We start from the raw sequence: 25,551 nt of genomic DNA, 5'->3' as shown, positions 1-25,551 counted from the left end.
AGTCCCACCAAACATAAAAATAAACAAATAAATAAATAATATATGCCTGGGCCATCTCGAGGGACCCACAAGGTGTAGGACGAACCAACAGAGGTCTTTAAGCCCTGAATGATGTGATGTGCCACTCCTAGGTGAAAGTTTGTCAATAGCAATTACCAATCCAGTGAAGTACTACTAAGCCTTCACTGTGGAACTTGAGAGATCATTTCACAAGAGCCAAAATGATGTGCTCAGTCTCTGGACACACAAAAGTAGGTAAAACACAGCAGACACCCCAGAACGCAGCACCTAAAGCAGTTGCTGGGGGGATGTATCGCTTATGTAATATATGCTGACAAAAGCTGCAAACTCACAGCTAAGTAAAAATGCAAGGTCACCTCACTGTCAAACTTTGCAGGATGAGATGCTGGTCACTGACTCTGTTACTCACTTTCTTTTATCAGAATGGCACTGATCCAGAATCATGTGAGGGATCCTCCTGCTAGTCTCTGCACCGAACATCCTCCAAAGCTCCTACCGTCAAGGAGTTTATGCAAGCATCTAGCCTCTCCCAGATCCTCCTAAGTAAAGCCATGAATTATTGGGAACTGTGGTAATGCTTCATGCTATGCACATTTACCAGGCAATAAATCCAGTGCTGGTGTAGGGCCTGGTTTGTGACTTCACAAGCAAAGAACATTTGAGATGACTTTGACGTTTTAAGCATTGAACTCTGGAACTTTTCTGTGATGGCCACTATGATCAAGATCTATAAAATGAGCAAGCAGCAGAAAAAATGAGTAGCAGAAAGGCTGAGTTTGCCCTTTTAGCCCAATTTATGTTATTGTTCATTCACCTGACAGACCTGGTGGGCCTGTGCACCCTTGAATTCAGGAATGGAGGAAAATTGAAAGCAGTACAAAGATAGAGCAAACAAAAGTGGAAATTCCAGCAGCAATTCACTGCAGAAGGTCTCTAGAGTTAAATAAAACATCCATTAGACAGGGAATTAAGACAAACAGAATCTGGACTCAAATCTGTAAGGAAGCAACATTAAATGCTGTGACACAATGCTTTAGTATCATTGCACTAGCCTTCAAAAAACAAACTTTTTTTGCAGTGGAGCAGTACAAAAACTGAAATTCTAACTCAATTCCAGATCACTAAGATTAAGATATAAAATGACAAATAATGCTCAATTCTTATTACTTCATTTACTTTAGAATTCCAGTAAGTATTAGTATCAGCATATAAAGAAGTTGAAACCAGAACTAAAAAACAACAAAAAACTATGCAGAATGTCAAAAGCATACTTTGTGTCCACCAATCCAAGTTTATCTTCAGTGTTCAGTATATATTAGTCAAAGATAACTGTAATATGTCTCAGCCACTTCTGAAAATCCATAATCAACTGACTTCATTGCTATGACATAACATATCTTGCTAATTAAAATAGTAAAGAGTTGATTTATTATGTATTTTATTTGTTAACCAGGTTAGTCCAGCTGAGCCAAAGGCCCATTTTCAGTGGAGACACAAGGAGAAAAGCACTAGAAAACAAGATATTAACATGTATAGAATCAAAAAAGGAAACGTTAATATGCATAAATTGAAAAACAAGAATATTACATAGTTATATCATGTATTGAAATGCAGGAACATTTACATAATTATATTGTTGCACATATTTACAGTAAAGTTTAGTTGTGTAAAATCTTACCATAACTATAGATGTCCTTATCTTCCATGTTGCAGTATTTTTACATGTGGGGATTCTCCGCCTCTCAGGTGACCCAAACATCTAGCTCATATACATAAGCTTAGCTGCTGCAAGGTGCGTGAGACATCACACTCTTGGACCATAAATTGCGGGCCATAAATGTGACGTCCACATGCACAGACCTCAGAAATGAATGCCCAGTTGGACAATAGTCTAAGGGCAGCTGAAAAGATGCCATCCAGAAAGGGAAAAAGTCCTGTGGGGGTAAGGAGGGAGGGAACAGAATACTGCAACATGAAGGAGACGGACATCTATGGTTATGGTAAGATTTTACACAACTAATACATTTCCTTCTATTCTCATGTTGCAGTATTCTCATGTGGGAGAGTACAAAAGCTCAGCCAGATAAATGGGTGGAGGAAGAAGTAGCAATCTCCAAGAATCCATGGAGGATGGCATTTGCAAATCCTGCCCTAGCTCTGGAGATGTTATCTAATTTAAAGTGTCTAGTGAAAGTATGGACAGAGGAACAGGTAGCTGCCTCTAGGATGGTGTCTGTATCAAAGCCTTTCAGGAAGGCCCCCAAGGAGGCCACAACCCTGGTAGAGTGGGCTTTCACCGAGTAAGGTAATCTTTACCGTGGAAGGAGTAGCAGAAAGATATAGTTTTTGAGATCCAGGAGGATATGGTCTGTTTGGATACAGCTTTCCCCAGGGATGAAGGAAAGAAGGTGGGTAAATGGATAGACTGGCCAAGTGACAGTTCATTGACCACTTTGGGTATGAAGGAAGGGTCAGTGTGACGTGAGACCCTATCTTTATGAAAAATGAGGTAAGGTGGAGAAGCCTTGAGTGCTTGTAGCTCTGAAATTCTTCTTGCTGACGTAAGGGGTACAAGCAAAACAGTTTTCCAGGTGCACATCTTTAATGTGGCTGAAGCTGCTGGTTCAAAGATGGTAGTAGTCACTTTTTCTAGAATGAAGTTCAAGTCCCAAGGAGGAGGAATGGGTATCCTCAGTGGCCTGATGTGCAGGACCCCCTTGAGAAAGACCTTTACCTCTAATCTGGACAACAGGGGTGGATCGAGAGGCAAACAGGCTGACAGCAGACAAATGTACTTCCACTGAAGAACATGAACATTCAGACTTTAATTAAAATTAAGACCCGGTTAATGAATATGGAGAAGAGTGGTTTGCTAACACAGTCTCAGTATGATTTTCTCCTCATTGATCATCCTAGGATTCCCGAATTTAAGGGATTACCAAAATTGCATAAGGATGGCTCCAACCCTCCACTGCGACCTATTGTCTCGGGGAGGGGTTGGGCCACGGAAAATGTGTCTATTTGGGTTGAATGTGCCTTAAGACCGGTGGTTGAGCTATATCCCAGGATTTTAAGAGATGCTGCACATTTTTAAGCGGTTTGTCTTCTTATATGGAAGGTTTTAGTTGTTCAGATTACATGTTTGTCACTTTGGATGTGAGAAATTTGTTTACCGTTATTGACAATGGTTACGGGTTGAAGGCCATAGAACATGTTTTAGCCAATAAGGCACAGATGGATGTTGTTAGCAATAAAAGGATTTGTAGATTGCTGGCTTTAATACTTGAGCACAATATTTTCATATGCCAGGGGACTTAGTATAGACAGGCACAGGGTGTTGCCATGGGCACACCCTGTGCCAACTCTTATGCTAACTTGGTATTAGCATTTTGGGAGGATGAGGTGCTATTTCAGCAAATACATCCCTGGTCAGATCAAGTGGGACATTATGTTCATTTCGTTAATGATGTTTTCTTTTTGTGGAAGGGTACCAACGAGGAGTTTACTTCTTTTGTTGGTTACCTTGAGGGCACCACCGAGTTTTTTCAAATTTACTGTCAGTTTTTCAAACTCAGCAATTGACTACTTGGATGTACATTTAGTGAAAGATGCATTGGGTAGGGTTGAAACCATGCTACACAAAAAGGATTGCTGGAAGAACAGTTTGCTTTCCTTTGACAGTATGCATCCGAGACATACATTTGCGAATATAGTTAAGGGACAGGCTCATAGGATTTCCTGGCTTTGTATCAATGAGGAACGGTTTGACACACAGACAGATGTCCTTATGAGGAACCTTATTGACAGAGGATACAACAAACAATTGATAGACAGGTCTATGAGAGAAACTAAGATCAAACGTGAAGGAGTCGCTAAACCCTGGTACCATAGGAGCACTACTGGAGAGGTTAACACCAGGCATAATAGATTTGGTCCTCCACAAGGACAGTTACTACTTACATATAGCAGTGACATAGGGGGGATCTGTGACATCATTAGACGTAATTGGAAAGTGCTACACTCAGATCAAAGGATAGCAGGGATAGTTGGGGATGGACCCAGACTTATTTTTAGAAGAAACCGGAATTTGAAAGACATGCTTTGTAAGGAACCCTTGACATATCTACCTACTACCATGAGAACAGGACGAATAGGGACCTATCCTTGTCATGATTGTAGGGCGTGCACCCATATTTGCACAGATAATTCTTTTGTACATCCCAGGATGAGGCGGACTTATTCACTGAGGGGTTATGCTAACTGTAGAACAAGGAATGTAGTTTACTTAGTTATGTGCCAACTATGTGACTCATATTATGTTGGTAAGACCAACTGCATGCTGAAGGAAAGACTTTTTGGACATTTATTTGATATAAGGCATCATGATATATGCAATGCCCTAGCACAACATATTGAAGAATGTTCTAATCATTTCTTCAAGTTTATGGTGCTACAAGTGATGCATAATAATATAAGGGGTGGTGATTTAACTAATGAAACTGAGTGCAATGAAACTAAATGGATAATTAGACTAGAGGCGGACAAGAGCCCTGGTTTTAATGCAACTGTGCCTTTAAAACCTGTTTTGAGAAAAAGGAGGGTAAACTACGGAATGTGATTGGATAGTGTTATGCTTAAAAGCTGTTTATTTAACTGCTGTGTATTGTCTGAGGAAGAGCGTGTTTGCCTGAAAGCATTTACTTTTAATAAATACTTGGTTTAACTGATTTCACTGTGTGCCTCTGCTGTGGTGTCTTTAGCCATACACATATTTTTTGGATTTCTTCAGGATTCTGGCATAGAGACTTTGGTGCTGGATTTTTTAGTTACTGGATTTAACGTTCAGACTTTAGGAGCTCGGACACTGGGCAAAACTAGAGGTATATCCACTTGAAAGGGGTCTAGTTACCTTTGAAGACACCAGGTAGAGAATCTTTTCCATTTTGATAAATAGGATCTCCTAGTAGTAGGTTTCCTGGCCTCCTGCAGGACAGACAGCACGTCCTCCGTGTCTAAAAGGGATCAGAAGTTTATCACCCACAGGGTAAGACTGAGGGTTTTTGCAGGTGTGGGCAGATGATAGATTCCTTTTGTTGTGTGATGAGGTCCACCTTGTGAGGCAACTTGTGGTGACTGCCCTTGGCTAATGATAAACGTGTGAACCAGTGCTGCCTTGGCCAACAGGGGGTCACCAGCAAGATTTTTCGCTTGTCTCTCTGAATTTTCAGCAAGACCTTCTGTATTAGAAGGAAGGGGGGGAATGCATACAGGAACATCCCCTTCCAAGAATTTGAGAAGGCATCCACTCTCCAAGCTTGTGGTGAGTGGAACCTTGAGCTGAATAGCTGTAATTTTCTGTTCTGGGGGAGGCAAACCGATCTATCTGAGGTGTGCCCCACTGGTGGACTATGTCTAAGAAGACATCTCTGTGTAACATCCATTTGTGATTTAGGGACAATGACCTGCTGAAGGCATCTGCCTGATCACTGTCCTGTTGTGGGATGTACACTGCCTGTAGTGTTACCTTGGACTGAGTGACCAACTCCCATGCTTGTATGGCCAGTCTGCAGAGTAAGTAAGACCTGGTCCCGCCCTGCTTGTTGATGTACCAGAGCACTGTGGTGTTGTTTGTGAAGACTTGGAGGGGACCTGGATGTAGGAGAGGGAGGAATGCCTTCAGGGCTAGGAGAAGTGCAGTCATTTCCCATATACTGATGCATTTTTCCAGAGGCAAGGCTCCCACTGAGCCTTTACCTTGAGACCATTCATAGTGGCTCCCCAACCCAGATCTGAGGCATGTGTACATGTGTTGAACTGCACTGAGGGGCTGTAAAGCTAGTCCTGGATTCAGATGAATTTGCTGGATCCACCACCTTATTTCTTTTTTCAGGCAGAGGAAGAAGAGCACCTGAAAGTCTACGGGGTGGTCGTGGTGGGACCAGACATTTTTCAAGTACCACTGGAACTTCCTCATGTGTAGTGTGGCAAGGGGAAGTATGGGAAGAGTGGCTGCCATCAGACCTAGAAGGCAAAGAATTTCCCTGACTGAAATGCAGTTGAGTAAGAGTAAATACTGAAAGAAAGTGGTCACAAAAGTGACCTTTTCTGGTGGGAAGAAGGCCTTCATAACATATGTCTTTATTCTGCAACCCAAGAAAATTTTGTCTTGGGAGGGTGTAAGGGAGGACCTTGAGCAGACTGACTGTGAAACCCAGACCTCCTAGGATGGAAATGGTGAACTGGAGGTGTCTCTGTAGAGTACTTGCTTCCTCTGTCTGGATGAGAAGGTTGTCCAAGTATAGGAAGATCTGTATGCCTTTTGTTCTGCAGAAGGCTACTAGTGGGGCTAGACACTTTGTAAATTCCCTTGTTATTGTAGATAAGCCAAAGGGCAAGGCAGTAAACTGATAATGTGAGGATGGCACAGCAAAACGCAGGAACTTGCGGAGGTCTGGGTGGAAAGGAATGTGAAGGTATGCCTCCTTCAGGTCCAAAGTGGCCATGAAGGCACAGGGTGTCAAAAGTGGAAAAAGGGTTTGTAGGGATAGCATGCAGAAAGAAGGTACATGCAGGAAGGGATTTAGAAGAGACAGAAACAAGATGGGTCTCCGTGGGCCTTCATTTGTGGGGACCAGGAAGAGCCTGGAATAAAAATCTTGACTTTCTTGTCCTGGAGGGACCCTCTCTATTGTTCCTTGAAAGAGTAAATCCTGAATGACCTGAGGTATGAGGTGGATTTGGTATCTTGGAGGGAGGGGAATGCATTTGGAGAAGGTCTTTCCTGCCAAGTCATAAAATACCCTTTCTCCACAATTGACATACGCCAGTTGTCTGAGGTGATTTCTTGCCACAGGGAGAGACAGTGAGAGAGGTGGGCAGAAAAGGGGAGATTATGCAGTGTGTTTAGCCAGTCATGCATTGTTAGGTCTGTCTGGAAAGGGCTGTCTACAGGTAGTGTGAGAGGAGCTAGCCCTAGAAGATGTAGGTCGCCTGACATCTTTCCTTGGCTTGGAGGAAGGGGGTGCAGATGCCTTTCTGACAAAGTTTGGCTTGGCTGGGTAGTTCCTATGGAATGGATGCAGTGTGCTATCCATTTGTAAATGGTTTGCTTTGAAATGGCCTTGCCCTCTGCCCCTGTAGCAAAGTTGACTAGCAGCTGGTCAGATTTTCTGACAGGCTTAGTCCTGTCAAGGTAGAACCTGAGTTGTCTGTGCACGTCCAAGGAGTGCAGGATCCTTTCCCCTTTATTCTGAGAATTAGGGAAAAAGGTTGGTAAATGGATGGATCTGGTTTAGAGCCACACTAGATACCACCTTGGGCATAAAAGATGGGTTAGTCCTGAGGGAAACCCTGTCAGCATGGAAAATAATGAAGGGTTCCACAGGTATTGGTGCCTGTAACTCACACACTCTTCTTGCTGGAGTGATGGCTAGAAGTAAGGCTGTTTTCCAAGAGAGGATTTTTAACTGTGCTGTAGCAGCAGGGTCAAAAGGGGGAAGCATGAGCTTCTCTAGTACAAAGTTAAGGTCCCAGGCAGGGTTGGGCTCTCTCCTTGGGGGTCTTAAATTGTTAGCTCCTCTCAGGAACTGTTTGACCAGAGGATGAGAAAAGAGAGGTGGCTCAGTATTATAATGAGCTGAGATGGCCAAGGCATGAATCTTAATAGAAGAAAAGGACAGGCCTTTTTGGAGCAGCTCTGCTAGGTAATCTAGGATTTGAAGTAAGGTGGGAACGGGTGTGTCCTTTCCTTGAGAGTGGCTCCAAAAACAGTATCTTTTCCCTTTTTCTGAATAGGATTTCCTAGTACTAGGCCGTCTGGCTTCAAGGATGACGTCCAGCACCTGTTTGCTGAGGGTTGCTGGTGGAGTATTCAGAGAATAAGCCAGGCTGCAAGGTTCAGGGTTTGCAGCTGAGGATGCAAAATCTGTCCCTCCAGCTGGGACAGCAGGAAGGGGTTCTGATGTAGGTGCCAGGGTGGCACTGCTGCCACACTGCGTAGGAGTGGGTACCAGCGCTGGCGGGGTCAGTCCGGAGCAATAAGGATTGTCCTTGGTTTGTCCTGTTTGATCTTGAGTAGTACTTTGGAGAGGAGGGTCAGAGGGGGAAAGGCATAAATTGAGAGGTTTTCCCATGTAAAGGATAGGGCATCCACTTTCCATGCTTGGCTGTGGGAATTTCTGGTGCAAAATTTGCTCAATTGATGGTTTTGGGGGGAGGCAAACAGGTCCACCGCTGGTGTCCCACACCTGTGGGTTAGAAGTTTGAATGAGTTGGGTTCCAGTTTCCACTCGTGTGGGTCCAGTAAGTCGGCTGCCAGTGAATTTTGTTTGCCTGTCAGGAATTGAGCTTGCAGGTGCACTTGTTTGATCAAGACTGTGTTCCACAGGGCCATGGCTAACCTGCAGAGTGGGTAGGAATGAGCTCCCCCCTGCTTGTTTATGTAACACATAACTGTGGTGTGGTCTGTCTTTATCAAGAGTTGCCCTGGAAGGATAAGGTTTTTGAAGGCTGTCAGAGCATTCTGTACAGCTAACATTTCTTTTTGATTGATATGTAGGTGAATTTGTCCTGGGCTCCATTTGCCTTGAATGCATTTGCCAGTCATGTGAGCTCCCCATGCATAGTCTGATACGTCTGTTGTCAGGGTTTGGGCGGCGAGGGATTGAGTGAAAGGGAGTCCCTTGTTGTGGTTGCAAGCCTCTGTCCACCAAAGGAACTCTGCCCTTAGACAAGGAATGCTTGGAATAACTGTTTCCAGGTCCTGAGAATGTTGGCACCAGAGACTTTTTAATACCATTGAAGTTTCCTCATATGCAGTCTTGCATATGGAATTAGTAGAATGCATGAGGCCATGAACCCTAGGGCTTGCAGTATTTCTCTTGCAGACAGCTGGGCTCTGGTGGCCATTAGTTTGAAGTAGTTTGTCAAATAAACCTGCATTTCTGGAGTAAGGAATGCCATCTGGGAAGTTGTGTTCAAGCTTGCTCCCAGGAATACAATCTTTTGGCTGGGCACCAGATGTGATTTCTTTTCATTGATGGTGTACCCCAGAGAAGTTAGAAGTCTCTTTACAAGTGCCAGTTGCTAAAGCAGCAATTCCTGACTATCTGCCTGAATCAGGCAATCGTCCAAGTATGGATAAATTTGAATATTTCTCTGCCTGCAGTATGTAATGGCTGGAGCCAGGCACTTTGTGAATACCCGGGCGCAATAGATAAGCCAAAGGGAAGTGCAGAGAACTGAAACATAGATATTTCCTGCAAGAGTCCCTTATGGGGATGTGCAGATAAGCTACTTTTAGGTCTAGGGAGTCCTTGGCTAGCGTAAGAAGCACCTGTTGTAGTGTAAGCATTTTGAATTGTGGGACCACCAAGAAGGTGTTGAGAATTGACAGATCCACGATAGGGTGCCATGAGCCCTCTTTTCTGGGCACCAGGAACAGTCTGGAGTAGAAACCCTGTCCTCTTTGCTCTACTGAAACAGGTTGAATAGCCCTGATACTGAGAAGAAAAAGTACTTGCTTTTGAGCCTCTGCCCACTGGTTTGGAGGAAGGTCTGGCAACCCATTTGGGGTTGGCAGTGAATGGAAGTAGAATCTGTATCCCTGGGATACAATGTTTAGGACCCATCGGGCCTGGGTAATGGACATCCAGATTTTGCATGCAGGGCGAGTTTTCCTCCTAAGGGTGCAAGTACTTGGGCATGGCTGGGAAGGATGATAGGCAAGTCATTGTGAATTTTTTCCATAAGGGGGTGGCTTACCACTCCCTGTTTTTGAGGGAGGAGCACTCCATTGTTTAGCTCTCTGTGTACCCTGAGACTGTAGCCTTGGTGGTCTGTTGGCCCTGGGTTTGGGCTGAGAAGACCTGGTAGGGACTGGAAAGGACCAGTTTTTAGAAGACCAATGCCTACTGATCTTAGTTGGCTGTACCTGTAAGAAATCTTTAACAGTTTGCATAGATTTAGCTTTTTCCTCCATCTTTTTAAGAACCTCTTCTGCTTTTGTGCCAAACAAATGTTCCTGGTTTAATGGAGCATCTAGTTATTTTGCTTTGACATGGTCTGGCAAGATTTGTTCCTTCAGCCAAGCATACCTTCTTGGTACAGACCCAGTGACAGCAGCCCTGCAAGATGCTTCTAAGGCATGAAAACCACACTGCAAAGTATGTTTACTGACTTGGTTTGCAGAATGCAGTAACTCTTGTAAATCTTTATTTTCTGCAAAATCTGGAAGAAACAACATTTTTCTTTAATTAGTTCCATAATATGCTGCTGGTACTTCAACATGTGAAATTGGCAATTTAAAGCCCTGATGGCAAGAGTTGCAGAGGTATACACCTTCTTGCCCCATCTGTCTAGAGCCCTCGAATCCCTGTCCGAAGGGATAGGATTTTTGGCTGTAGTAGCCTTAATACCTTTAGGTCCCTGGGAAATGGTCTCTGGATCCGCAGTGGGATTCTTAAAGAGAAATTTGTGAGAGTCAGGTATCCTATAGTATCTGTCAGGCTTTACAGGAGTTGGAGGTAAAGTACCAGGAGTAAGACTGGATTCCATGAAAACATCATCTACAATATCCAGGACAGGGGATACAGCTAGAGGCCTGTGCTGAGGCAAGTCTAAAAATTCTCTGAGCCTCTTCTTAGACTGTGGGTAGTCCTGGCATTCCCAGCAGAAGTGCTCTCTTAAGGTATGCAAGGTTAAACCAAAAGAAAAGTCCTTTGGAGGGGAGGCAGAGGGAAAGGAATCCTCTGCATCTGAATCCTCATAGGTAGATAAGGGTATGTCCTGGTAATCAGAGGGATCAGAGTTATCGGACTCATGGTCTGTTGAATCAGAAGGGAAATCAATTATTTGTCTTTTAGAGGAGGAAGGCTGGCTTCCCCTGATTAAAGTTATAAGGTCTTGAGCCATTCTAAGCATTTGTTTCTGTGGCATGGGAGTTTGAGCATGTGCTCTGGTCCTTGGTTTTCTAGGCATAGTACAAACTCTGGGCCTGAGAAACTCGGTCATTTTAGTCTGAAATGAAGTAGTAGGTTTAATACGAACATTGGAAGGTTGGAATACACCCTCAAAAGCCGGTGCCTGCACAGAGGCTCCGGACTCATCCAAGGTAGAGACATCCGCAGGTTCCATGATCAAAGAAGCATCTCGTGGCATACCGGACTCCGAATGGGTCTCAGTAGAGGCCTGCGAATCTGTAGAAGCGGGTATCGGGGGCTGCAAAAAGCGCCTCACTGAGTACCGGCGGACTGGAGATTAGCTTAACAGAATCGTCGTTGGCAGTTTTGGACCTATGCAGTCTGTCTCTGTCTTTATCCTTATGATTTTTCGGAAGACTGGTAGTTGGATAGCTTACTGAAGTCATTTTGGAATACGGAAAACGAGAGCAAAAGAATATAGCAACAAAGATATCCCAACGACGAATAGTTTGGGCGTTAAGGCACAAAACAGACAGCAAGGAACGTCGTGGTCTCTGCCTAAACAGGCGACCCAGTAAGAATGAAAATGTCTGTGAGGGATTTGCTTTCCACAGGCAAGATGATTGTTAACTTTTTCGGACATTGGTTAGAGCAAGAAAAAAGAATCCCCAAAGGGGTACTTAGCTTTAGAAGACTTCAGGTTTGAAACGCAAAAAATGAAAATTTCAGGTAGTGACCGATCGGCACTTGCAAATTGCTTCTGCTTCGGGCTCCCGCATGGCAAGAAAAGCTGATGTAATGGCATCGGCTGCATGTTTTATACCCCTGATGACCTGACGTCATGGAAGAGACGACAGCATCCGACAAAGAAATCCCAAGATTCTGGTATTCGGGTTGACTGAGGGCTACCTGCAGGCAGATAACCCAAGTGTGATGACTGCAGCAGTGAAACACGAAGAACATCTGATATAAATTTCATTCACAGTGTCAAGGTTTACAATATGCATACGTGCATACATAAGTACAGACAAAAGAAGATAATTTCAAATAGTTTGCACTTTTAAACATATCTACTATTTACAATAGTAATCAAGTTGAAACATTCTAGCCATTAGTGCTTAAGACTAAAGCTCTGAGCTATTTAATGAGCTGCTTCCTTTGCCCAGTAAACAAGGTTTGATTCTTTCCATCTCCGTTTGCCTACTGTGTGACTCGGAGTAAGTCATTTAACTTGAAAGTGCTTCTACATCATCCCTGAAATGAACATTTGTGTATAGTGGGCTTACAAGTCAACATATAGGTAAAAAAATAATAATAAATAAAAAAGAAACTAATCAGTTTCACTAAAAGAACCACACAGATGTGGGATTATTTTGGTCTAACCTGCTGCCGGACAGCTGTTAATCCTAAAATCTACTCCTGACAGCCACTTGGTGGAAAAGTATCTTCCCACTGAACAGCAAACAGTAACTAAGCACCTCTTCATTGCATTTTAAAGCTATTCCACACTTTGCTGCATATCTCTGGAATATATGCAAACTCTTCACTTGAAGTACAATTCACAGGACCACAATCTGTGCTGCAAGACCATTGTCAACAAACTGTGTTGATTAAGAGACATACCTTTTATTTCAACACTGTCAGGACAAGACACCAAATTGCATTATAAAGATATCTCAGAACTGCATGCCTTTACTTCATTAACACAAAGCATAATGGTGACCTGTGCCACATGACTATAAATGAATGTACAGTGTTGTGCTTTATTACACTGTAAGAGTGCATTCTGGCATCAGAGTGAAGTGCTGTGATGCATCATGCTCTAGCTCATTCTAATTCATTTGGGCCATTTTTGTAATAAAAGGTTCATACACATTTTAGTGAAACAATGGTTGAAGTGAATTTACTGTTTCCCTTTGTGTCATAATCTTAGGGATCCCCACAAGCTTTAATAGTTTAATGGATGCATCTCTGCACCTGTGAAGCATGTGTCCAAGTCTATGGATGCATCTCACATTTTCCCCGAGTTGATGTCACTGAGGTTAAAGATCACCATTAAAATTTAGTGGCATAAACTTGGGGGGGGGGGGCATTTTACAGGAATACCTTTCAGATACAACTGAAATCATTTGTTGATTGGGCGAAAATGTAGATCAGCACTTTATGCACCACATAATAGTAGTACAAAAGGTAAGTCTCTCAATTGTTATAAAACACTTTAAGAAATGCACTTTTCATATCTACAATGTCAAGACCAAGCACCATGCTGTACTTTAAACACACACACACACACTTCATTAACAAACATTTACAGTACTTTTTCAAATTAACCTTATTTCCAAGAACATAGCTGAAAAGGGTGGGGATTTTTTTTTTTTACTTTTAGCTTGTTCATGCATAAATAATACAAGACTGCAGTCATTCCCACACAATTCAATTTTTAAGTATAAAAACATTCAAAAGTTAAGGTGTAAGTTAGAATATATTGCAATCTGTTCATTCTGTTTGTCCACCAAGTTTGCCATTGTGAACATAACACAGTAATGACGAATATGTTGCATCTTAACATACACCCTAATAATTGATTAATGCTATCAATCTACATATTCAACCTGGAGCAAGTGTTTGACCATACCTGTCTCCACCAAGTCAACTCTAAAACACAAGCAATAGTATCTTTTACCATATTAATTTCAATTATAGGAGCTGATTTATCAATTTACATAAAAAAAAAAAATAGTGAAACTCTTTTCATGAACAGAAGAATACAGCTATTTTAAGACACTAATGTAAGACAACCATACAGTTTTAAGGGCATTAACATCTTGAACTGCAATCTTTAGGAACTGCTGCTGGAGTCTTGTTTCATATCAAAATATGCTATGTAAATATCTAAAATAAATTAATGCAATATGCATATATATAAACATACATGCAACATAGAAAAGATGACTATTATGTGTACAAACCTTTCATTCTCAGGCTTTGACTTGACTAGCCTGTCTAGGTAGGCCACAAAATGTGCTGGGTTTTCTCTGCAGAGCTGCTTAACATCAGAAGGAACAATGGAAGGATAAAACGGGACTATGGCTCTCAGGGCAGATTCACCATATTTTTCATAAAATCTGCATAAGATATTCATTAATAAAATTTTTGTTCAAAAATGCTTTGTTACTGGACCAGCAAACATGCTAAACAACACAAATTCAAAAACCTGAATTATGCTCTCTATGAACATGAAATGTTAAGATATAGCAACAACAGACACCAATTTTCTCACTTTGGACTTGGAAGAGTCAAACAATATAGTTTCTCACTGTATTTGCACAATTTATAATATTTTTGTAAGTCATTCCGAAATTGTGTGTGTGTGCGCATAAGCATTTATATATATATATATATATATATATATATATATATATATATATATATATATATATATATATATATATGCAACGCAATCCTAAATTATATCTCATATTTATACAAACATTTCAATAACTTTTTACTGTCAGTGACAGATCATAACAGGTAGACTCATGCTTTGACTACTCCACAGATGACTTGGGTTTGAGAACAAATCTCACTGCTTGAGAAGGTGGTTTCAAAGCAAAATAAATGTAGAATCAGTGGCCTGTTCAATTTCCATGGAGGCAGCAACAGTTCCAGGTTCCATTCCTTCCCAGAGCACAATATGGGCACAATAGCTGGCTTGTGGGAAATGTGAAGTGCCCTCCATGGCATCAATGTATGTTTCCTGTCTTGGACCATCTGTGAAGATACTGCAGTCCTGAGTTAAGAGTCTGTGTACTTTGGATAAACAAAAGGGCATTGTGCATGCTGGTGCCTAGCTACAAAGGTCAACAGCAGCTCTTCAAGAAAAAAAAAAAAACTAGTAGAATTATACAGATGTAGAATAACAGTCTGACAGCTGGTTATCTCAAGCCTCTAACTATGGCACTGATGTGTCACAGACTACCTATCTCACCTTACCTACTAAAGCCTGACAATATGATTGCAGTACAAGAAAAAACAATGGCAAATCCAGCTCGCCAAAAGTTGTACTGTGATAAAAGAGCAAATACTACGCTTCTCTGGAAAGGGTGAGAGAGTGACTGTGCAGTACAGTTCCACAGAAAAGCAGACAGAAAGAGTGGCTGTGATGTGTGAGCAGCAGAGATCTTTCACTGTTTATATTAAAAGTGAAAAGCTTCTGAGGAAATCAGAAACATTTCTTTACAACAAATATGTCTTAAAGAGACTGTGGTAAACAGAAGAGTTGCATATCTGAGAAGTCTCCAGTCAAGAGTTGGGTAGAGAAGCATCCAAGAAGATGTCTAAAGAGGCCTTTCCAGAAGTAGCTGTGGATGTGGATAGAAGAAAACAAGAAGTTATGTACTCACCATAACGTTCGATGTATGTAGTCCATCTCGCCTCACATTCTTACCCGTGGGTTCTTCGGCTCCGACTCGGCTGAAATTTACTAGCTCAAAGTCTCTCATTGGCTGGGTTAAGAGGGTATCCCATGGTGCACTGCTCCATATCCCCAGATCTAGTTTGCTGCAAAAAACATTTGTACTCCATACACACATCACATCCATGTAAACAAAAAACTAATCAAAAGGACTCTGCAGGTGACAACCATACCTCCAAATCCTCCAGGCAGGGGGAAGGTGGGAGGGTAAGTAAGAATGTGAGGCGAGATGGACTATATACATCGAACGCTATGATGAGTACATAACTTCTTGATGTTATGTAGTCCTATCTTGCCTACATTCTTACCCGTGGGACAGCGTCCCTAGCACCTACATCCTGGGTGGCTCATAGGAAAATACTCCTGAGAACTGTGGAGCCAAAGGAAGACCTGCTCCTGGAGACCACGTGCAATTTGTAATGAGAAACAAAGGTGTGAGGAAAAGCCCAAGTAGCTGCAGCACATATATCATCCATTGACAATCTAGCTTGATAGGCTGTGGATGTAGAAACAGCCAGAGTAGAATGGGCCTTGACTGGAAATGGCAAATTTTTACCTCCTGCCTGATAGATGAAAGAGATACAACTGGCTATCCATCTAGACAGTGTGACCTTGGATACTGGAGAACCCAATCGGTTTTCCGAAAAGGAGACGAAGAGTTGGTCAGATTTCCGAATATCTTTTGTCCGGTGTAGATAAAAGCGTAACTGACTATGTACATCCAATTGGTGAAATCTAAATTCTGCCTTGTTAGAAAAGTGGGGGAAGAAAACAGGCAGCTTAATGGACTGATTCATGTTAGACACGGAAGCCACTTTAGGAAGAAACGAATGGTTTGGTCTAAGAGAGACCCTATCTTTATGGAAGATTAAATATTGGGGTTTGATGGAGAGGGCTTGAATTTCCGAAACCTGTCTCGCTGAAGTGACTGCTGTTAAGAATGCTGTTTTCCATATCAAGAATTTTAATTCACAAGTAAGCTGCAGGCTCAAATGGTGGTACAGTAATGGCTTGAAGAACAAAATTGAGATCCCAGGGCATGATAGGTTCGGACACTGGGGGACGAAGCAACAGAGTACCTTTAAGGAATGCTTTGCATAGCCTGTGTGCCATGAGACTAGGTTCATTCGCTACGTGGAAATTAGATATCGCCGCCAGCTGAACTTTGATGGTGGCTGATGCGGACCCCTGATAGAACAGCATAGATAAGAACTCCAGAACTGAATCTATTGGAGCTGTGTAAGGATCAATGCCTCTAGTATGAGCCCAGATAGAGAACCTTTTCCATTTGCTAGAATAAATCTTTCTAGTGGATGGCTTATGAGAGGACGATAATATATGGACTACTTCCGATGAAAAATTATGACGTCTGACTAGCGATGGAAGTGGAGAAGCCCGGCTGTCAACCAGAGGGTCATCAGAGAGGGGTGGAACTGTCCCGACATGTGTGTCAGTAAATCTGGTTGAGGTTCCAGAATCCAAGGAGTGTCCACAATGTATGGTTGAAGAAAGGGGAACCAGACTTGACGAGGCCAGTGTGGGGCAATCAGAATCACTCTGCTTCCCAAGGATTGCGCTTTCTGAATCACCCTTGACAGCAGGGGAAACAGAGGGAAAGCATAAAGCAGACCGGAGGGCCAATCGTGAACTAGAGCATCCCTGGGGGGATCAGCATGAAGTAGTTGCTGCATTTCGCATTGAGAGGGCTGGCAAAAAGGTCACAGCAAGGCTGACCCCATCTGCTGAAGATTTGCTCTGCAGCCAGGCGATTCAGGGACCACTCGTAAGGCATAAGGATCACTCTGCTTAGCCTGTCCGCTATTACGTTGGACTTCCTCGGAATGTGCATTGCCACCAGAAACCATTGGGAAGCTATTGCCCAATGCCACACTCGTATAGCCTCTCTGCATAGAGGGTAAGACGGGTTCCCCCTTGCTTGTTGAGATACCACACTACTGACATGTTGTCTGAGTGTATCGCAATAGTCCCTAGAGGAAGAACTTTCTGAAGTGCCTGCAACGCAAGAAGCACTGCTCTCATCTTCAGGAAGTTTATAAGCAAATGTATCTTGTGTTCCTGCCACGTACATTGGACTGACCTGCCGAGATAATGCCCCCATCTGGGAGGCATCCGTGGTCACCGTGGCAACAGGGATGGGTGGAACGAAGGGCTTTCCCCCATTCAAATTGTTGGTGCACAGACACCAACGGAGGTCCTGCTTGCACCTGTCTGTAAGATGGGATGAGATAGTGGGAGTCTTTGGAAAGACCATTGGACAAAGAGGAGCCACTGAAGAAGTCTCATGTGTAATCTCGCTAGAGGGACCAACATGATAGTTGCTGCCATGGTCCCTAGGAGTTGGAGAACCAGTCTTGCCTTCGCTTGTCTCAGGGGCATCAGCACGTGTATTTGTTGTTGTAATACTGTGATCTTTTCTTGTGGTAAGAATGCTCGCATTTGAATGGTGTCTAAATCTGCTCCTATAAAGGTGACACGCTGTGAGGGCAATAAGGCAGATTTTTCCCAGTTTATTGTTATGCCCAACTGGTGACATAGACTGATGGTAGCGTCCCTGGTCTGGACAACTTGATGCCTGGTGGGGGCGGTAAGGAGCCAGTCGTCCAGGTACGGAAACACCTGGAATCCCTGATGTCTCAAGTGAGCCGTCACCACTGCCATAAATTTGGTGAACACCCTGGGGGCTGTGGTGAGACCAAAGTCAGGGCTCGAAACTGGAAGTGACTGGCTCCCAGCCGGAAGCGTAGGTGACTCCTGGATGCTCTGTCCATTTTGACATGGTAGTAAGCATCCTTGAGATCGATGGAGCACATCCATACCTCCTCTCCCAACAATGGGAGAATCGATTGTAGTGTGACCATATGGAACTTGGACTTGTGTATGTAATTGTTGAGTTGACTGAGATCTAGTATGGGTCTTAGGTCCCCTGTTCTTTTCGGCATCAAAAAGAATCTTGAGTAAGTCCCTAATCCGATTTGGTCTGAGGGGACTCATTGGATGGCTCCTTTTTCTAGCAGCTGCGAGACCTCTGAGGCTGCATGATCCCTTTGACTGGGTGGAACCGTCTGGGATTTTTCTGACTGGCGGGGGTACTGAAGAGAATGGAATGAGGTAACCTCCGGAAATTATCCGTAATACCCATCAGTCCTGGGTAATGCTCTCCCAGGCTTCCAGATATAAGGAAATTCGACCCCCGACTGGCTCCGGATAAGCGCAGTCGGGCACACCCTCAGGAATGAGAGTATGGAGAGCCACGGAAGGAGTCGCGGTCTCCTGAATTGCGGGGGTCCCCTCTGCCTCTGGGGCAATGTCTCCCTGAATAACCCCCCCCCCTCCCCTGCCTCTGGAGGGGGTTTCCCCTTGTGTGGCAGGAAAAATCCTTTGTGATTTCTTGAACCACATCCCCCCCCACTGGGCCTTGGGATAAGGCCTAGAAGGAAGGGAAAAAAGGACCCCTATGGCAGACAGGGTCTTTCCCTCATGCTCGCACCTGGTAAGGGTGTCTTTCACTTTGGTCCCAAACAAGGAGGAACCATCAAATGAGGCGTCAGTGAAGGAAGACTTGAAGGCCTCCGCAAAGTGACACAGGCACAGCCAGGCTTGCCTTCTAAGGGCGACCCCTGAGCTTGCTGCCCTACTCGCTCCCTCGGCTGCATACAAAATGAGCCGCATGGATGAGTTAGCGAAGGAGTTGAGGGTAGAAACCTGGGCGTTAACTGTCTGAGCCACTGCCTCAGGTATGTTACCCACAAGAGTATCTCCCAACTCTTTGAGGAGATTTCTCTGGAGCCGAGTGAAGTGAGACAGATAATTCAGTGACCGTAGACTGAAGGTTGCTGAAGATAGGGTACGCTTCCCGTACCGGTCCATGGTCCTAGACTCCTTGTTAGGAGGATGGACGGATGAAGAAGACTCTGCAACTTCCTTCTGGGTGGCTGCCGCCACCACCATGGCATCTACAGGGACTCCTTTTGACAGAAACTCTTTGCCCTGGGGGGGCGGACAGGAATTTGTTGGGACGCCTGGGCACGGGCTCCACAGAATTGGGGTTTTCCCACACTCTTCGACAAATGAGATCAAGAAGTTCGTCGAAGGGTGGAGACACCCAAGAGGCGGAGGGTTGAGTGCCAAAAGCCTTAAGGAATACTGACTCCTCCTCGGAAGGAGCTTTGGAAGGCCAGTCTCCTCTTTGTTTCAGTATCTCCAGGATATCGGAGGAGGAAACATCATCAGAGGAAGACTTGGGGGACCCTTCCAATTCCTCGAGGTCAGTATCGGAGGTGAGAGGTGAGAGACATCCTGGGAGTCTATGTGCTTCCTCTTGCACAATTTCTTTCTAGGAGGCTCCTCAAGCACGGACTCTGGGAGACCCTCAGAAAGTTGGGGACCACTCGTGGGGGTATCCTTAGGGCCTGGCGCTCTACTGTCCATGGATAGGTGAGTGTCAGAAGCTCTCGCCGGGGTGGTGGGGGACAGAATGACCAACCCAGGTGATGTAGCTGACGATCTGGCCAGCGCGCTCCACATGGCCTCGAAGGCCAGTCCCCCCAAGTCCGAAGACCGACCGGCCTCCGAGGCCACGACCGGGGTCCCACGAGCCAATGCACCAAGTGGGAGACTCGGAACCGACAGATGTCCCGAAGTATTCCCCTCGGGCCCGACCGAAGAGACCAGAGTCTCGAACCCTGTGGATGGAACCGACATGGTCGGAGCCGAGGTCGGCACCGATAGACCCAGAGGGGGCATCGGAGCTGGTGCAGGAACATCACTCAGAGCGGAGCATACTGGCTCCGACGACAAGGATGTGCTCGGAGGAGGAATCATCGAAATGGTCATAGGAACTGGCTCCGGAGCCGAGAACAATTTAGCTAACACCAGCGACTGCAGCAGCCTCTGCACCACCCTATCAACATCCAAATCAGAAAGCCTGGAGGATTTTGAGGAGAGCGATGGAGATTGGGATCTCTTGTCAGGTGAACCATGCCTCACACTGGGTGACCAGCTCCGAATGGGTTCAACAATAACAGGAGCCAACGCCGATTCAGTTAACACTGATACCGCCTGCGAACCCGAGGACAGTGGAGCCAAGGAGGTAGCATCCAAAACAGTAATCTTCTCCGGAGGCTCCGAAGTGGCAGATGGAGCTGGAGACCTTTTCTTAGCCTTGGAAGCTTTAGATTTTGACTGAGGACTAGAAGCCGAGTCTATAGCTTCCTCAAATGATGGTTTTAGAAGTCCCTTTAATATTAATTTATTTTTCCTCTCCTGGAGCACCCTAGGACTGAACGGGTGGCAAAAGCTACACGACTCCTGTAAATGGATGGCTCCAAGGCAGTAAACACACACACAGTGTCCATCCATGATGAACATCTTATATCCACACTTGGAACATTTTTTAAAGCTTATGCTCTTTCTGATCCTTAGACATCTTATAACTAGCGCTATGCGAAACAACCTAGACACAACTTACAAAAAGGGCGGGAATAACACACAAGTTATAAACACCAGAAAAACTCTACTAGACACACTCTAAGAACCTCTAACTGAAACGGTTCTTCTAGGGAACACACAGATAAACACAATCACAGTAAAAAGATTATCTAACAACAGAGGGGAGGACTAGGTCCTCTAACTAAAATGGGCCTAGCCCGCTGGAATAGTTAGGGATACCAAAAACACAACTATCACACTCAAACACAGCGACAGCAACAAGAAATAGCTATCAAAAATAGCTTTTGTGTATGAAATATCAATTTCTCTAAGAGAAATAGCAGAAAAAGAAGGTACTTGGCCACAGCCAAGTGAGACCACGTCCGAGCTACACAAGCGGTAAACGAGATCTGGGGATATGGAGCAGTGCACCATGGGATACCCTCTTAGCCCAGCCAGTGAGAGACTTTGAGCTAGTAAAATCGGACGAGTCAGAGCCGATATTCGGCTCTGAACCCACGGGTAAGAATGTAGGCATGATAGGACTACATAACATCATCTAAATTCATAATATCACCATTTAAAAAAAAAAAGCTTTTGATTTAATTACCTATCCTCTTTTCTTCAGGAAACTTTTAAACCTTGTATTTTCCTCTTCTGCAGTTGCTTGGTTTAAAGATTATGTATCGACAGAGTTGACTGCTATGTTCTGCGCCTCCACAGAACCTTCCTCTGCCATCCTTCAGGTCAGAGTTCCAAAAGGCTCTGGGCTTGGTCCTAATGTTTTTGTCTCTCTTAGCTAGCAACCTCCTATCTGACATTCCTTCCCTCAGGACCATACTATACACTGATGAGCTCCTTTGACAAAAAAAAGGTCTCAATTCCCTACAAAGATTTTAATTAGCTATGCACTAATTTTATAATAATCTAATTCTAAATGCTGCTAAAACTAAAAACACGCTCTTTCCGTGATAGATTAAAGGCCTGAAGCTGAGAATGTATGATAAGATTATGAATACATGCACACATATATGCATATTTACATCTATAACTAAACTGATCTATATTGACAGACAAAGACAGACACACACACACACACACACACACACACACACACGTTATATATTAGCATAGTGTGGTGTATCTAATAAAATGTTGAAAAGAATAAATATTGTAAACAATGCTGCATTTTGCATTTACAGTATGTCAACAGAACCGCTACTGTAAATATGAAGTATTTCTTTTAAGCATATAAGGTGCAACAACTGGACGTCCATAGAGGTTTCTCACAAAAGGAATACAGGGGGGACAGCATCAAAGCCCTATCCCTGTCCTCATTCTCCTACATATTGCTGACACTTAGTCTACGTCTGGCCTACAAAGTATACTCTGATCCCACTCTGATGGACCTGTTGCACAGTCACAAAACAAACATCAGAATTACCTATCTAGGGACCTAAACCTTGTCTACAACATAAATAGGGCATGTTACACAAACTGGTATGTATCTCAGAGACTACCCCTTCTCTGGAACAGCTTCCCATCCATGAGAATCAGAGTTCTTCCCCAACAAAAGAATGAAAAGGTGGGTGCTAGTCACCAAGGACAGAAGTCATTGATTATGTAAACGAGTCGAGTCGCTTTATAAAAACGTATGAGCTATAACAAGCTTTTGCAAAGAGCTTTTTCAGGTAAAATCTAAAATTATGAAATATCCTTTTGGTTGTTTATTTAAAATCAGCTTCAGCTATTTAAAGGTATGTTTACGTAGGCCATATGACAAAAGCATATACTTTCACTGGTGTTAAACATTACAACTTATAGCTCTTTAAAGTTAGATCCAAATAATTCAGAAAGCATATTAATTCATTAATATTAAACAAAGAAATAATGATAAAAATCTACATATGGAATATTTCAAGGAGCAGTTTCATATGAAGCTAAATTAAAAAAAAAAAAAAAAAAAATTCACAGAAAAGAATAGTTGTGTAAGAACTTACCATAACCATAGATGTCCTTCTCTTCCATGATGCAGTATTCTTCACCTTAGGGAGTTGCTTCCTGCAGCACCGAACATCCAGTCAGTATACCAAAGTCTTGAAAGCAGGGGTACATGCGACGTTGCATGTAAGAGCCATAAACCGACACCAGCTATATCTGTGTCATCTGCACGTACCCAATTCAGAACTGGCTGCCGCATAAAGAGAGCCCTTTAGGAATAGGATTAGTAAGGAAGTATGAAACTCCTCCCAGATACAAGATCAGTAATCAGGGGAAAGACCCAGATATAATATGGTCAAAGATAAGGGGGTAGGTGGGTGGGACTGAATACTGCAACATGAAGAAAAGGACATCTATGGTTGTGGTAAGCTCTTACACAACTATTCTATATCCTTCTACTCTCATGTTGCAGTATTCTTCATCTTAGGGAGAGTACCAAAGCTCTCTAGGTAGTAATGTGGTTGGCAGGAAAGGATGCAGAGTTTATGAGACCCTGCAGAATATACCTAGCAAACCCTGCTCTAGCCCTGGAAATGGAGTCCAATTTGTAATGCTTGGTGAAGGTATGTACTGAGGACCAAGTTCCTGCCTCCAGAAGAGAACAGTAATCAATGTCCTTGAAAAAGGCTGCTGAAGAGGAAACAGCTCTGGTGGAATGGAATTTGACAGATGAATTCAGCTGTTTTCTATGAGAGGAATAGCAAAAGGCAATAGCCTTAGAAATCCAAGAGGCAATTGTCTGTTTTGACATGGCTTTGCCTAGGGCCCTAGGGTGAAAGGAGACAAAAAGTTGATCAATCTGTCTGAAGGATTTGGTCTTGTCTAAGTACAACCTCAGTTGCCTATGAACATCCAAGGAGTGCAAGGTCCTTTCTGAGGAATTCTGTGGCTGAGGGTAGAAGACAGGCAAGGTAATGATATGGTTTAGGGATATCTCATTAAGTACTTTTGGCATGAAGGAAGGGTTAGTGCTTAGAGAAACCCTATCCTTATGGAAGACAAGGTAGGGAGGTGAAGTCATAAGGGCTTGGATCTCCTTCTGGCAGAAGTCAGGGCCACTAACAAGACTGTTTTCCAGGTACAAAACGTAAGAGAGGCAGAATTGGCTGGCTCAAAGTGTAAGTTTTTCCAGCACAAAGTTAAGGTCCCAAGGTGGGGGAATGGGCTTACAAGGAGGCCTACTACGAAGGACCCCTTTCAAAAATAGCTTGACATCTAGCCTGGAAGCCAGAGGTAGAGTCGGGGGGGGGGGGGGCAAGCAGAAATGGCACAGAGATGCACTTTTACTGAAGAATAAGTCAACCCTGAATGCAGCAATTCACACAGGTAGGAAAGGACCAGTGGAACAGAAGCTTGAGATGGGTCTTGTTTACTCTTACAGGACCAATTGGAGAATCTCTTCCATTTAAATAAATAGTTTCTCCTAGTACTTGGTTTTCTGGCCTCCTGCAGAACATTGAGTATGTCCTCTGAACATACAGTAGGTGCCTAAAGGGGATCAAACTCTATCATCCACACAGTCAGATTGAGACTGAGAAGGTGGGGATGAATGAGAGACCCCTTGTCTTGTGACAGTAGGTTGAAGCAGTGAAGTAACCTGTGGTGATGGCCCTGGGCTACATGAAAAAGTAGGGAAAACCAATGCTGTTTTGGTCAGAAGGGATCCAACAACAGGATTTTTGGTTTGTCCTTCTGTACTTTCAGGAGGATTGTGTGAATCAAAGGAAATGAGGGAAGGCATAAAAGAACATTCCCTCCCATGAGAAGGAGAAGGCGTTCACCCTCCAGGCTTTTGGATGGGGAAGCCTTGTGCAAAAAGTGGCATCTGTCTGTTCTGGGAGGAGGCAAACATCTGCCTAAGGAACACCTGTGCATTAGATCCAGAAACACCTCCCTGTGAAGCATCCATTCATGGGAGGGTGTTAAAGTCCTGCTCAGGGTGTCGGCCATCACGTTTATCTTCTGATGGGATGTATACTGCCTGCAAATGAATCTGCAGTGTTGTTGCCAGGGACCAGATTTTAACTGCCAGACTGCAAAGAGGGTAGGATTATGTTCCTCCCTGTTTGATTATGTACCACAGGACTGTCATGTCGTCTGTAATGACCTTCAATGTGCCTGGCAAAAGAATCTCTTGAAAGGCTTGTATTGCTAAGTAAAGGGCCCTTAGTTTTTTTAGACGGATATGGTTCTTTCTGTCTGGAATGGACCATTCCCCATTGTACCTTGTGCTAGATTTTGGTACTGTGAAGGATAGCCCCCATCCTAGATCTGATGCATCTGTGTAGAGATGCTGTTTGGGTGGAGAATCTGCAACTTTACCCCTTGATTGTGGGTGATGGCTGTGATCCACCAGGTGAGTTCCTTTTTTAAACAGGGCAGAAGAGGAAGACTCGTTTCCAGGGGATGAATGTTTTGGTTCCAAGAAATTCTCAATACCCACTGAAACTTCCGCATGTGCATCCTGGCTAAAGGGATTATGGGGTTCAAGGAATCCATGAATACCAAGACTATCAGGAATTCTCTGGCTGAGCTGGATGGTAGTGGTAGGAGGATTTGGAAAAATTGGGTGAGAAATTCCCCTTTCTGGGTGGGGACAAAAACTGGCATCAAGCCTGTCCTTATCCTGCACCCTGGGAAAAAAAGATCTTGTGAGGGAGTCACTGTGAAACCTAGATTTTGCAAAAT

At 43.8% G+C, this 25,551-nt stretch overlaps 1 protein-coding gene across 2 annotated transcripts in view; it reads right to left on the bottom strand.

Annotated features, from left to right (window-relative positions):
• Positions 1-25,551, bottom strand: part of HPS5 (HPS5 biogenesis of lysosomal organelles complex 2 subunit 2) — a 1,422,788-nt gene that overhangs the window by 247,416 nt on the left and 1,149,821 nt on the right. For both annotated transcript variants that reach the window (XM_044059074.1, XM_044059075.1), the window contains exon 18: positions 13,910-14,065. In XM_044059074.1, the coding sequence (XP_043915009.1) occupies positions 13,910-14,065 (156 nt within the window). The remainder of the gene's footprint in view (positions 1-13,909; positions 14,066-25,551) is intronic.

The sequence above is a fragment of the Protopterus annectens genome, chromosome 17.part0 (assembly GCF_019279795.1).
Source record: "Protopterus annectens isolate FY-2018-M chromosome 17.part0, PAN1.0, whole genome shotgun sequence".
NCBI classification, from domain to species: domain Eukaryota; kingdom Metazoa; phylum Chordata; order Ceratodontiformes; family Protopteridae; genus Protopterus; species Protopterus annectens.
Note: the sequence above shows the minus strand (reverse complement) of the source record. Positions and strands in the feature narration are given on the sequence as shown.